This window comes from Hemitrygon akajei, chromosome 2, assembly GCF_048418815.1.
Source record: "Hemitrygon akajei chromosome 2, sHemAka1.3, whole genome shotgun sequence".
Taxonomy (NCBI): domain Eukaryota; kingdom Metazoa; phylum Chordata; class Chondrichthyes; order Myliobatiformes; family Dasyatidae; genus Hemitrygon; species Hemitrygon akajei.
In genome coordinates this window covers 111,859,237-111,874,484 of record NC_133125.1, presented here as the reverse complement: position 1 = coordinate 111,874,484, position 15,248 = coordinate 111,859,237, and the positions used below count along the sequence as shown (strand labels likewise).

General features: G+C 41.6%; 1 protein-coding gene across 6 annotated transcripts in view; it reads left to right on the top strand.

The window, feature by feature from the left end:
- The first annotated feature begins 8,431 nt into the window (after positions 1 to 8,431).
- LOC140715301 (glypican-5-like) overlaps positions 8,432 to 15,248 on the top strand; it is an 864,157-nt gene continuing 857,340 nt past the window's right edge. For all 6 annotated transcript variants that reach the window (XM_073027313.1, XM_073027280.1, XM_073027291.1 and 3 more), the window contains exon 1: positions 8,432 to 9,047. In XM_073027313.1, coding sequence (XP_072883414.1) covers positions 8,885 to 9,047 — 163 coding nt within the window. In that variant the 5' untranslated portion in view covers positions 8,432 to 8,884. The remainder of the gene's footprint in view (positions 9,048 to 15,248) is intronic.

The window sequence follows — 15,248 nt, the reverse complement described above, 5'->3', positions numbered from 1 at the left end:
CAACTTGAAAAGCACAAGTCAGGAGAAGGATACAAGAAAATTGGCAAGTCACTGAATATCCCTTGGAGTACAGTTAAGTCAATCATCAAGAAATGGGAAGAATATGACACAGCTGTAAAGCTGCTTAGTCTTCCTCAAAAACTGAATGACTGTGCAAGAAGGGGACTAGTGACGGGGGCCATCAAGAGACCTATGACAACTCTGGAGGAATTACAAGCTTCAGTGGCTGAGATGGAGAGACTGTGCATACAATGACTGTTGCTTGGTTGCTTCACTAGTTGTAGCTTTATGGGGAAGTGCCAAAAAGAAAGCCATTGTTGAAAAAACACTGACATGAAATCTTGCCTAGAGTTTGCCAGAAAGCAGTTGGGAGACTCTGAAGTCAGCTGGAGGGTTTTATGGTCTGATGAAAACAAAATTGAGCTTTTTGGCCATCAGACTAAATGCTATATTTGGCATAAGCCAATCACTGTACATCATCCAAAACACACCATCCATACCACTAGCAAACTATCATTTTGCATCCCCCCCCCCCACTTTCAAATCTCTTACTATCTTTCCTTTCAGTTAGTCCTGACTAAGGGTCTTGGCCCGAAACATCGACAATGCTTCTTCCTATAGATGTTGCCTGGCCTGCTGCGTTCCACCAGCATTTTGTGTGTGTTGTTTGGATCCATACCACTAGGCATGGTGGTGGCTGAATCATGCTGTGGGGATGCTTCACTACCTGGAAGGCTTGTGAAGGTAGAGGGTAAAATGAATGCAGCAAAATACAGGGAAATCCTGGAAGAAAACCTGATGTGGTCTACAAGAGAAGATTGTTAATCAGAAAGACAATGACCCCAAGCATAAAGCCAAAGCCACACAGGAATGGCTTAAAAAAAAACAGTTAATAATCCTGGAGTGGCCAAGTCAAAGTCCAGACTTCAATCCAATTGAGAATTTGTGGCTGGACTTGAAAGTTGTGGCTATTCACTTAAGATCTCCATGTAATCTGACAGAGTTTGAGCAGTTTTGTAAAGAAGAATGGGGAAAAATTGTAGTGTCCAGATGTGCAAAGCTGATGTAGAGTCCTATCTACACAGACTCAAGGCTGTAATTGCTGTCAAAGGTCCATCTGCTAAATACTGACTTGAAGGGGATGAATACTTATGCAATGATATTATGTTTTCTATTTGTATTTAATTTAGATCACTTTGTAGAGATCTGTTTTCTCTTTGACATGAGTCTTTTTCTGCTGTTCAGTGTCAAAAAAGCCAAATTAAATTCACTGCGATTCAATGTAGTAAAACAATAAAACATGAAAACTCGAGGAAATCTGCAGATGCTGGAAATTCAAACAAAACAGAAAAAATGCTGGTGGAACACAGCAGGCCAGGCAGCATCTATAAGGAGAAGAACTGTCGACGTTTCGGGCCGAGACCCTTCGTCAGGATTAACTGAAAGGAAAGATAGTAAGAGATTTGAAAGTAGTGGGGGGAGGGGGAATTGCGAAATGATAGGAGAAGACCGGAGGGGTTGGGTTGAAGCTAAGAGCTGGAAAGGTGATTGGCGAAAGTGATACAGAGCTGGAGAAGGGAAAGGATCATGAGACGGGAGGCCTCGGGAGAAAGGGGGGGGGGGGGAAGCACCAGAGGGGGATGGAGAACAGGCAAACAACTACATATGTCAGGGATGGGGTAAGAAGGGGAGGAGGGGCATTAATGGAAGTTAGAGAAGTCAATGTTCATGCCATCAGGTTGGAGGCTGGTTGTTTATTCTCTCTCTCTCTGCCCATCACTCTGCCTGTTCTCTATCTCCCTCTGGTGCTTCCCCCCCCTTCTTTCTCCCGAGGCCTCCCGTCCCATGATCCTTTCCCTTCTCCGGCTCTGTATCACTTTCGCCAATCACCTTTCCAGCTCTTAGCTTCATCCCAACCCCTCCAGTCTTCTCCTATCATTTTGCATTTCCCCCTCCCCCCACTACTTTCAAATCTCTTAGTATCTCTCCTTTTAGTTAGTCCTGATGAAGGGTCTCGGCCCGAAACGTCGACAGTGCTTCTCCTTATAAACATGAAAACTTCTGGGGTTGGGGGGGGGGATACTTTTTAATAGACATTGTATACTGTAAATATGTTGCACAAATTCCTTTTTGCCAATACTGTTGCCTCCCCACTCACGTTTGGCACTGAAATTTGAGATTTTGATTTTCTTTAAAGGAGAACAGAAAGTGCAGGCAACACAATGGAACAACAGTCAGCACTTTTGGATTGAAGTTCCAGGGGCATGTGTTTGATCCTGATCTCTGATGTTGTCTGTAGGGGAGAGTGCATGTTCTCTCAATGACAGTGTGTCTTTCCTCTATGTTTACAAACACATTTTTTCCACATTCCAAAGACATGCTAGTATATTAATTGGCCACTGTAAGTTACCCTTTGACATAAATTAATTGCTTATAATGAGTAATTACCGGGCATGTGTGTGACAGAAGATGTTTAACAGGTCAGAGAAATAAGAGAGGGTACGGGACCAGTAAGATTAATCTCCATGAGCTCAGGTTCATCTCTTGGTTGAAATGGCGTTCTCTGACACTATAAGGTCATACATAGCATAACCTTTAAACTGAAGTGCCTTGCTAACAAATACTCTTTCCTCAACAAACAGGAAGATTTTTACCTTTATATTTTAACATTCACCTGTAGATAACTTACACCGCTGAATCTACAGACTCACTTTCAAGGACTTTATGTAACTCATGCTCTCAGTGTTATTTTTATTGTGGTTTGTCTTTTCTTGCATTTTGGTTGTTTGTCAGTCTTTTTTTTAACATGTAGTTTATCATAAATTTTATTGTATTTCTTTAGTTTTCCCTGGTTTCCGTGGCTGCGTAAGTCTAGGGAAGGCACTCTCAAGTCCCACCAAATCCGTGAGATTGAGACGGCTCTCCCACCCCAAACCCCAGTTTGTGTGGATGTTGTGTAATTTGCTACCCTGTTACAAATTAGCACCACAAAAGAACAGACTGCACACTGCATATGATCAAAGGAATTATATTTATGAATCTTACTTAAAAGGTTAGTAAAGAATAACAAAAAGGACTCATTCCAATTAAACAGCCAAATGTGCACAAATTGGAGCTCAACTTGAACTTGTCTGTCAGTCACGCGCTGGGCCCTCAGTCAAAGTGAAAGCACACACTACCTTCCGAACATCGCTCAGAACCCACCTCCAACAAATAGTTCTCCCACCGGATCGTATGCTACAACCAGTTCTCCCCAGCGTCTTCTCTCTCCATCTCTCGACAAACAAAAGCCCCAAGCCGAACCATAGTGTCCCTCACCAGAGAAACCTCCCCTTAATCCGACCATCCTAATTGGATGGCACACATTTCTCCTCATCTCCTATCTTCAATAATAACCCAGACAAGCTGAAAACAGAACAGACTGCTCTTACAGAACTGCTAAATGAAATGCATACTGCATAATAGTAACAATATGAATCAGGGCATTACACCTGCAAAGAAAATGAATATCAAGATAGCATGTGGTAACATACATAATTTGATAATATATTCACTTTAAACACTTTCCAACAAGTAACGGTCAATTTTCCTTACACATTCAAACAAAAATACTTCCAGGTTTAATTTTTTTCTCCCAGTTTCATACATTTGCTCAGTAATTGGTATGTTATTGTCACATGTACCGAGACACATTGGCAAGTTTTTATTTGCATGGCATTCAAATAGATTATTCCGTACATCGGTACAACAAGGTAATATAAAGGGGGTAAAATGGTAAAGTTATACAGCAGCTACAGAGAAAGTGCAGTGCAGGTAGCAGAAAAGCAAATTAATAAACAAGTAATTTAGCACTGAATTTGCCTGGCTGTGACGCACTTTTATCAATTTTAGTTCTGAATGCTATTTGCTTACTTTTATTATTTACGTGATTTGTTTTGTTTTAGACCTCTCTGCACATTGGATGTTTGACGGTCTTCTTTTGTTTTAATGGGTTCTATTGGGTCTCTTTGTTTTGTGGCTACCTGTAAGGAGACAAATCTCAAGGTTGCACAAAATATAAATGCTTTGACAATAAATGTACTTTGTACTTTTTTAAAAAAAAGTAAAGGACATTATTATTTTTCAATCAATTGCCCATACTTTTATATTCTATTGAAGTGCTTCACAACCGGCTAAACTGATAACAAATTAAGGCAGATACAATTAGAAGTTGCTGTCTGAGATGTATTCCTCCTTCAGCGAATGCCAGTTGCAGTTCTTACCAACGGAAGCTACAAAGGAATCATTGTTAAGCACCAATTTTAAATATTTCAGCTTCTCAGTCAATCCCTCAAGACAACATGTTTGCTCTCTGGTTTCAATGACACTGAAACAGGTCATGAAGCCATTGCAAGAACCAGATTATTTTACAGATGCAGCAGGAGCTTGCCCATTATTATCACACTGACAATGAAAGCTTAGACTTTCTTCTGCAAAAACAGCTGAGCTGTTAATAACAAGTTTATGTTTAATTGCCTTACACAAGCATATAGCAAAATGAAACAATGTTTCTCCAGGCTAACAGTGCAAAACACAGTACAGTTACACACAGCACGTACAGTTACAATGCTAAATACAGTCACAAGAATATTTGCACAAATCTGAGTGGCATGGTGTGAAGATTAATGGTGCAAAAGATGTCATCGGGGAGCTATGTTTCTGCAAGAACAAGCACGCAGCAGTTCCTCATCTCCTGCAGCTGCAGACGAAGACAATCCAGCTTATCTTCTGGGAGCAAACAATGGAGACCAGCATTGATGAGAAAGCCAGCCAGCACCTAAACCAGCACGGATTCCAGCGTGCACACCACCTCCAGGGCCTCTTCCCCTGGGTGGCTGTAAAAGGTGACATCGTGGCATAAGGGCTTGATCCATGTAATAATTGAGGTCATGTACATCCCCCACAGTTGGTCTTGCCAATGAACAGGACTTGCCCTATTATACATTACAAATATACAACAGGGTCTTGCGATCACATATTAAGTCATAACCTTTGCAAAATAAACTCTGTGAATAAACTGAGTGATACCACAATTTTTTTAAAAAATCATTGATTTACACTAAGGGATAATTTTCAGTCACCAATTAATCTACCAGCACATCGTTATGATGCAGAGCAAACTCGTGCATGTAGAAGAAACACACACTGTGGCAGAGAGAAAATGCAAATTCCCCTCAGACAACATGTGTTCAGGATCAAACCTATGATTTTTGAACTCCAATTGTGGAGTCTTATCTCTGAGGCAAATTAATCTTACCTTATTTTTTTAAATATGGAGCTTATTGTTTTTTTCCCTCTATTTAGGTTTCTCTTAAAGACCTTTATCCTTTCTTTGCTTTATGTTTATAATTTAAGCATATTTGTGATTTTCTGTTTTTAACTTTCTCCTTTGTTTTCAGTGAGGACACATCAGTCCGACTGGTTTTTGCCAAATCTAGCTTGTAGAAGTAACAGATTCCATGTGGAAGGTATGGCAACTTAGAAGCAATTTGCTCTCAGCAGCTCTCTGAACTACAGGGGGTGGATTTTACAGAGGCTAAGAGGATAAGAAGATTGAAGCCAGTGAGTTGGAAGTCAAGGCCTAATGGCAGAATCCCTGGGTTTGCAAATCCACTGGAAAAGTTGGAGGCCCAGCGTCTGCGATTCCACCAGGCAAGTCGGAGGCCCAACGTCTGTGAGTCCACCGGGAAAGTCGGAGGCTCAGCGTCCAGTCCCTGCGGGCTGGTGGCCTGTCATGGGGTTAGAGGGCTGTCTGGGTGGGAGGAAGTACAGGGGTTTGCTATTCTGTTGTTGTTGCTCATGTTACTATGCTGAATATAAGGGGCGTACTATGTTGGTGCTGGAATAGGTGGCGACACTTGCAGGCTGCCCCCAGCATGTTCTTAGGTTGTGTTGGATGTTAATGCAAACAACACAATTCACTGTATGTTTTAATGTACATGTGATAAATAAATGAAAGTGAATCTGAGCACTGTAACTTTATCCCTAATTGTAAAATATAGGCATTGTGTCTGGAGTTCTGTGACGGCAGCATAAAGTAATGAAACAGATTGTGAATACACAATTGCAGTTTATTAGAGCTGCTTTACATCAAAAAGTGCCTCAACCAAGTGTTCAAATTGATATGAACCTTTTGTAGTTTCCATTTTGATTTTATCATAGGTTAATACAACTCAGAGTATCTATGCCCATGTTGGGTATTGAGTATCTAGTTATTTTCACCTCCTCTTCCAGCACTTGGTCCATAGCCTTCAATTGGAATTCCAGTGTTTGTCTACATTCTTAATTATTTTTCTTTTTTTTGGTCACGTACCCTGTGACAGGCTAAAGAACCAGCAGAAATGGAAAACACTTTGGAGTCTGGTATTGCTATTAACTAATAATGTTTATTAGTAACTACACAATACAGTAATATACATACAGATATATCAAACAGGTTAGCAATGATTATAGATATATATGTGTGGAAATAGAAAACCAGGCTTTTTCAAACCCAGGGATGAATGGATACAGTCTTACGATGATGAAGAAAGTTCAGTTCAGTTTGTGGTGTTTAGTTGAGTAGAGTTGGAGAGAGAGAGAGGTGTGTAGGTCTTCGGGTGAGCTGGTGCCGTCGATCTTCCCGTTGTCCTCCGAAATCCTTTTAAAGTCATCGACTGTGACCATTACAAAGGCGACCGTTCCTCTGTGGTGGAATTATCAACCCAGGCAAGGGCTGGACACACAAATGACTCCCCACTGGTCACACCTTTTCTGCACTGCAAGAGCCACTGATCGATTTCCCCGAATTGATCCTCCAAAAACCCACCTTCCTGTGGGCACAACAAAGCTCATCCAGTGTCCGAAACCATGTCTGTGCCTGGATCCAGCAGCTGACCTGGTATTTATTTCAGCATGCTGAACACCAGCTGTCCATCAAACTGCTCCGTCCTTCTCTCTCTCTGTAAGAACTTACAAGCAGGCAGTGTCCTTGTAGAAATGTAAACAAACTGCTGAGAAACCATAACATCAATCTTCTGAGCATTCTTCGCCTCTCTCTTAATAACAAGATCTCTGCATTGGACACCTCCCTCTCTCGTTTTAGAAGCACAGATCATAGGGTCAATTCAGGACCCTGTCACATTTTAAAAAGAGTCTCTGCTCTTTAGGCTATGCATTCCACAGTCCAATTACCCTTAGGCATTCTTCCCAGATCCCTACTGAACTTCCTACCCCTTACCCTCAGCCTATACCCTCTAGTTTTAGATATTTCTGCTATGGAAACAAGTTTCCAATTAACTACAACAATAATGACCAATTCCCTCATGACATATTGCAAGTCTGAATTTCCCTCCCACCACCAAGTGTAAGTCCACATTTCCTAGTCCCTGTGACACCAATGCCACCATCGAGTGCCAGTAACCTGCTACTAACTCCCACTGCGTCTACCAAATACTGGTCTCCTGATCTCAATCCCACCCCACCGAATGCTAGTTTTTCAAACACTTCTGGGTCTATGCACCCCACTATTACTATCTTTTTGAACATTACTTCAGGATTACCCGTGGCTTGTTTGAGATCCGGAAAATTTTCATTCGAGAGTAGTTAATCAAACAGCTGTTGCTGCCATACTTCCACATCTTTCTAACCCAATCACTGGAGCACACTGGGAACTCTAGATCGTTCTACAGTCACTGTAAATTTAAACATACCAAAACTTTCTCTAATGTTAAAGTATACTTTTGTTTCACTGCACATTACATTTCCTATGTAAAATTAGGAAAAAAGATCAGAAAATGTTGGAAATACTCAGCAGGCCAGGCAGCATCTGAAGGTGTGGAAAGAGAAACAGAGTTAACATTTCAGGTTGAGTCAGAAGTAGGAATTAAAGAAAAAAAAACAAGTTAGACGTACAAAAAAGCTGGATGAGTTCAGCAGGTCGGGCAGCATCCGTTGAAAGGAGCAGTCAATGGATGCTGCCTGACCTGCTGAGTTCATCCAGCTTTTTTGTACGTCTTGATTTGACCACAGCATCTGCAGTGTACTTTGTGTTTAAAAAACAAGTTAGTTTTAAATTGCAGATAAGGCAAAATAGCCATTGGATAAAGGGATTATCTACTGCCAGGTGAGGCCAAGGTTGCTGTGGTTGATGGGTTTATGGCAGCAGAGAACGATTAGGGTAAAATACCATACTGTGCTGATGGAAAGAGAAAAAGAAAACTGAACGATATTGCAAATGGCTAACTCACAGAAGTCGCCAGTTCTGACACCGAGAGAAAGCAAGTTGCCTGAAGCTGGCGAAATTCCTATTCAGTCCTGCAAATGATTTCCATTTCGTATGGCTCTGACATTAACTAGTTCTCTTTTCAAAGATGCTCTCCATCCTGTTTTCATTGTAGTGTAGTTCCTGTGTGTGAGGAGCCCGTGGCTTGAGCGCGGTTTCGATGCGGTGTGTGGAGGGAAGCAGCGAGTTCTCTCTTTTCCTGGGTAATGCGCATTGTGCCGTGGGGTCCAGTAGCTTCGTGGTGGAGAGATTGCCGGTATTAACTCTGTCCGTTTAAAAGCTGTTGGTGCAGCTCCCTGAACGATGTGAACGTGCACACGTTTGCTCCTGCTTTTGTGTTTATCTCCTTTTGATATTCAATCACTCAGACAACCCCTCCTCCCACCTTTTAACTGCATTTAAAGTTAAGAGCAGCAGCAAAGGGAAACAGGACCGCGCTAAAGTGGATAACTGGCTGCAATCTGCTTCGAGTTCACATTTCGGCCGCTTTAGCTGTGAGAGTGATTAAGATAAAATATAGCGAACGACAGTTTGGCGCTCTTCTAGATTCGGTTCATTTTATTGGCTTTTTCCTTTGAGGAGATGGGCTGGAAAATGAGAAACATATCTTCTCTGAGTGCGGCAGTATTCCTTTGCTTGCTCGGGGTCGCTTCAGCGTCTGAGCTCAGCTGTGAGGAGGTGAAGAAAGTTTTCGAACTGCGTCAAATCGGACCATCCAAGTGGCTGCCGGAGACACCCAGAGCTGGTGAGCACAATCGTACTTCAGACAAAAATCAGTACGCAAAATTGTCCACAAATAACGAAACGTTTTATGCGTCGTTTATAGAGTTTTTGCTTGAGAGGGTTTAAAATACACGTGTTTCCTTATTCCTGTGCTGCCCCTACACGTGCAAGTAGCGTTTCCAAGAAGGTTCTGTCTAGTCAGTCAGTAAGTTCAGTGCTAAGGAAATTTCGTATTTAATTTTACTTCTCCGTTCAACCCATCGGGTCTGGCCGTTCTCGGACCATTTCCCTCTATCACGTGCCCATCAATTCTCGATCATTCTATACTTCTATTGTCTGTTAAAATGTTTCCATGCGATTTCTTATTGAATATCTTCTTATTGAGTTCCTAATAGCATTATATGCATGATGGTACAAATAAATTACAGTCAATGAACAGACGTTTTTATTTCAAAATATACTTTATTTATAAAATTTACAAGAACTACCATGCATTCTCTTTATATTCATTCTGTCATCAGTTCAGTATATTCTGTTCACATTGTACAGCTGCCACTCACTTTACCTCTTTAAAAATGCACCCATGAAGTGTTAGCTTAGTGGTTAGTATAACACTTTACAGTACAGGCAGTCTGGGTTTAATTCCCACCACTGCCTGTAAGGAATTTGCATGATCTCCCAAACTCCAACCTGTAGTTTCCTCCCACTGGTTGGTAGGTTAATTGGTAAATTGTCCTGTGATTAGGCTAGGGTAAAAGTGGTGGTTGCTGGGTGGCATGGCTGGAAGGGCCTACTCCATGTTGTGTTGCAATAACTAAACAAACATACTCTGATAGAACGCACTACATCCATACCCGAAGTGGAAGTAGACATAGTGATAATAAACCTGATCCTGGTTCTGAAATTTTCCAATGAAAATTACAATCTATATATACTAATTATTACACTTATGATAGTGATGTTCTAACTTGTGTGTTGTGTCAAATGGTGGTTATTGGTATTGCTAAAGAAAGGGACTTCCTTTCCTCCACCATCGATGCTGCCCTCTTCCATTTCATACACATTTGTTCTTACCTTATCCTCCCTCCACCCAACCAGGGATAGTGTTCCTCTTGTCCTCACCTACCACCACACCAGCCTCTGCATTCAGTAAATAATTCTCTGAAACTTTTGCCACCTCCAATAGGATCCCACCCACCACTAAGCACGGCTTCCCCTCCCCAAACACTTCCTGCTTTCCTGCAGGGATCGCTCCCTACATGACTCCCTTGTCCATTCATCCCTCCCCACTGATGCTTGCAAGTGGAACATGTGCTTTACCTGCCCCTACATCTCCTCCCTCACAACCAGTCAGGGCCCTAAACAGTCCTTCCAGGTGAGGCAACACTTCACCTGTGAGTCTTTTGGGTGTGTTTGGCATTCCCGGTGTGTTAGTGAGACCTGACGGGGATTGGGAGATTGCTTTGTCGAGCATCCACCAGAGAAGCAGCATCTCCCAGTGGCCACCCATTTTAAATCCACTTCCCATTCCCATTCCGATATGTCCATCTACGACCTCATCACAACCTTGTATTCTGTTTGGGTAGTCTATCCTGATGGCATGAACATCGATTTCTTAAACTTCCGGTAATGCCTCCCACTTCCCCCCCCCCCCCCCCGCCCACCATTTCCCATCCCCTTTTCCCTCCCTTACCTTATCTCCTTGCCCACCCATTACCTCCCTCTGATGCTCATTTCCCACCCCCCTTTTTCTTTCTTCCATGGCCTGTCTCTTTCACCAATCAGCTTCCCAGCTCTTCATCCCTCCTATCACTAGTGTTTCTCTCTCTCCTCCCTCCTTTTAAAACTACTCCTTAGCTTTTTTTCTATAGATGCTGCCTGGCCTGCTGAGTTCCTCCAGCATTTTGTGTGTGTTGCTCGGATTTCCAGCATCTGCAGATTTTCTCTTGTTTGTTATTGGTATTGGATTTCAGTATCTTCAAGGAGCGGTACCTTTGGAAGGTGGTGTCCATCATTAAGGACCTCCACCACCCTTTTTTCATTGTTACCATCAGGAAAGAGGTGCAGAAGCCTGAAGGCGCACACACGGCGATTCAGGAATGGCTTCTGCCCCTCTGCCATCCGATTTTACTTTACTTTATTGTCACCAAACAATTGATACTAGAGCGTACAATCATCACAGTGATATTTGATTCTGCGCTTTGCGCTCCCTGAAGTACAAATCGAAGTAAATATAATAAAAATTTAAATTATAAATCATAATTAGAAAATAGAAAAGGGAAAGTAAGGTAGTGCAAGTCAGGTCCGGATATTTGGAAGGTACGGCCCAGATCTGGGTCAGGATCTGTTCAGTAGTCTTATCACAGTTGGAAAGAAGCTGTTCCCAAATCTGGCCGTACGAATCTTCATGCTCCTGGAGGGAAGTGGGACAAAAAGTGTGTCGGCTGGGTGGGTCTTATCCTTGATTATCCTGGCAGCACTGTTCAGACAGTGTGTGGTGTAAAGTGAGTCCAAGGTTGGAAGATTGGTCTATGTGATGTGCTGGGCTATGTTCACGATCTTCTGCAGCTTCTAAATGGATTTCTAAATGGATGTTGAACCCATGAACACTACCTCACTAGTTTTTACATTTCAACTTTTTTTTGTACTACTTATTTTAACTTAACTATTTAATAGACATATACTTACTGCAATTCACTTTTTGTCTCTATATATTTATCATGTATTTCATTGTGCTGCTGCTGCTGTAAAGTTAAGAAATTGCACAATGTATTCCGGTGATATTAAACTGGATTGTGATTCTCATTCTATAGCAGTTGCATCATTTGGGTTTTTTGAAACCACTAATCTTTTAGATGTTCGTAACCTGATCTGCAGCCAATGCAAAGTTTTAAGGATGATAATTTTAAATGGTGTGATAGTTTACAAAATCCATTTAACTCTACAGCAGCTCTTAATTCCAACATGAATCATTAATTCCAGAAATTTCTCAATTAACAATTATGATTGCTGGTTTAAGCTGCAGTTATTTTGTGCAAATAAGTAAGAAGAATTCCTTTAGCAAAGTCGATCCTTGGCTTGGTTTTGCTATGGTGTAACTTCTGTAAAAATTGTTATCATACCACACCATTTCTGTCCTGCAGGTTAGTTCCTTCGTAGCTCAGTATCCTGAGTAATGCATATTGACGGAAAGGTAATCATATTTCTTGAACTCATGATATCACTATTTTAATATCAGGATGTGAAAAATAAACTGGCAAAATAAATATCGGAGTTAGTTTTATAACAGTTTGTTTCGTGGTAAGCGACAAAGCATTGGAAAAGGGACCCCTCGGGGACCTGAGTGTGTTTCGACAGTGATAACCAAATTTTAATTTGAAACTGTAGACAATGCATTTTATGAAATCCAGTATATTGTATGCTAGTGTATTGTTATGATACTCTAATAATTTGAACCTTTGTTGACTCTACATAGAAAATAAAAACATAGAACAGTACAGCAGAGTTCAGGCCCTTCAGCCCACAAAATTGTGCCAACCCTTTAACCTACTCCATGATCAATCAAACCTTTCCCTCCCATGTAGTCCTTCATTTTTCTTTCATTGATGTGTCTATCTAAGAGTCTTTTAAATGCTCCTAATATATCTGCCTCTCCCACCACCTCTTGCAGCATGTTCCATGCACTCACCACTCTCTGTGTGGGGGAGATCCTGCCTCTGACATCCTCTTTATACTTTGCTCCCATCTCATTAATGTTATGTCTCCTTGTATTTGCTCTATTTGACCTGAGAAAAAGTCTCTGGTTGTGTGCTTGATTATAGGCCTCTTATTAGCATGTACACCTCTTATCCTCCTTGGCTCCAAAAGGAAAAGCCCAAGCTCACTCAACCTATCTTCATAAGACTCTCTAATCTAATCTGCTCTCTAATCCAGGCAGCATTCTGGTAAATTTCCTCCTCATCCGCTCTAAAGCCTCCACACCCTTCCTATAATGAGGTGATCAGAACAGAACACATACTTTAAGTGTGGTCTGACCAGGGTTTTTCAGAACTGCAACATTACCTCATGGTGCTTGAACTAAATCTCTTGTGTAATGAAGGCCAACACACCTTCTTAACCCTATCAACTTGTATGATGGACTTGAACCACAAGATCCCCTGTTCTTTCACACTGCTAAGAATCCTGCCATTAACCCTGTATTCTGCCTTCAAGTTTGACTTTCCAAAGTGAATCACTTCACATTTATTTCTGGATTGAAGTTCATCTGGTTTTCCAGCCTGGCTTTGCATCTTATCATTATCCCGTTGTAACCTACGATAACTATCCACAACACCACTAACCATTGTGTCATTTGCAAAGCTACTGACCCACTCTTCCACTTCCAAGTCGTTTATAAAAATCATAACGAGCAGGAATCCCAGAACAGAACTGCTTACCGACCATTGATAAGTTTTTTAAAAAAGCATTGAGCAAATATTTTAATATCTTGCCATTGGTTATGGCCTATTAAAACTATTGATTAATAGTAGAGTAGCAGTACAATCATTCAGGATTTCCAAATCAGTTTTTAAAAGGATACCTGGGAGCAACACGTAAACTAATGGTGCCTTTTTATGATATCGCAACTATGAATGCACAGTTGAAGCTATAGTCTCATTGATGTATGATTAAGTTATGACTGTGCAGTCAGTCCGTGGATCACTTTTTCCCCAATGAATTTTGTATTTGTGCTGTTTCAATCAATGTGTGTCCTGCTTGGTAATGATCAGTTTCAGTAACTTGGTGTTCTTGGTGCTTGATTTAATTTGGCATATTTAGTTAGCATTTGATTGAATTTCATATTATTTAAAGCATTATGACTATTTCTGAAGTGGCAATGCATTTGCTGTTCTGATTTGAAATCTGAAAATTCAGCATTTTTAAAGAATAGCTTTTCTGCTCCAATTCCTCAGGTTTTACAGGTTTGCAGATAACACTGCCGTAGTGGGTTTTATCTCACATAATGATGAGTTGAAGAAATTTGGCCTGTCCCCTAAAACCCTCACTAATTTTTATAGGTGCACTGTAGAAAGCATTCTTCTAGGGTGCATCACAAACGGATATGGAGGTTGTCTTGTCCAAGACTGGAAGAAGCTGCAGAAGATCGTGAACATAGCCCAGCACATCACCCAAACCAATCTTCCATCCTTGGACTCACTTTACACCACACGCTGTCGGAACAGCGCTGCCAGGATAATCAAGGACAAGACCCACCCAGCCAACACACTTTTTGTCCCACTTCCCTCCGGGAGAAGGTTCAGGAGCATGAAGATACGTACGGCCAGATTTGGGAACAGCTTCTTTCCAACTGTGATAAGACTACTGAATGGATCCTGACCCGGATCTGGGCCGTACCTTCCAAATATCCGGACCTGACTTACACTACCTTACTTTCCCTTTTCTATTTTCTAATTATGAATTATAATTTAAATTTTTATTTTATTTACTTCGATTTGTACTTCAGGGAGGGCAAAGCACAGAAACAAACATCACTGTGATGATTGTACGCTCTAGTATCAATTGTTTGGTGACAATAAAGGAAAGTAAAAGTAAAGTTGGAGTACAGGAAGGAGGAGAGACATGGTGCATGGTGCACCTAGTGACATGGTGTCATGACAGTATCCTTTCCCTAAATGTCAGCGAGACAAAAGAGCTCGTCATTGACATCAGGAAGGGGCATGTCAAATTCCTTTATCCTCCTCTGGAAGTAGAAGCAAGAAGTGCATGTGCTCGGGTTTTCATCAACAGTGGAGAGAGTTTCAAGTTTAGAAGTAGTCCTGGTCCGACTACATAGATGCTCAGTAGTGCTTCTACTTCCTGAGGAGGCTAAAGGAATTTTGCATGTCCCTTTTGATCTTCACCAATGTTTTACCAATGCACTATGCCATCTTGATGCTTCATGGCTTGGTATAGCAACTGCTCTGCCTGTGATTGCAAGAATCTGCAGAGAGTTGTGAACATAGCTTAGCATATCTCTCCTCCATGGACTCTGTGCAAGTTTCTTGCTGCCTCAGTAAAGCAGCCTGCATGATCAAAGATCCCACTCTCTCTGGGCATTCTCTCCTCTCTCCCTGGCTATCAGCAGGAGATAGGAGTGCCTGAGAACACGTCCTGTACCACCAGGCTCACCTGCAGCTTCTATCCCCCTGCGGCGACCATGGACTATTTCTCTAATATGATAAGA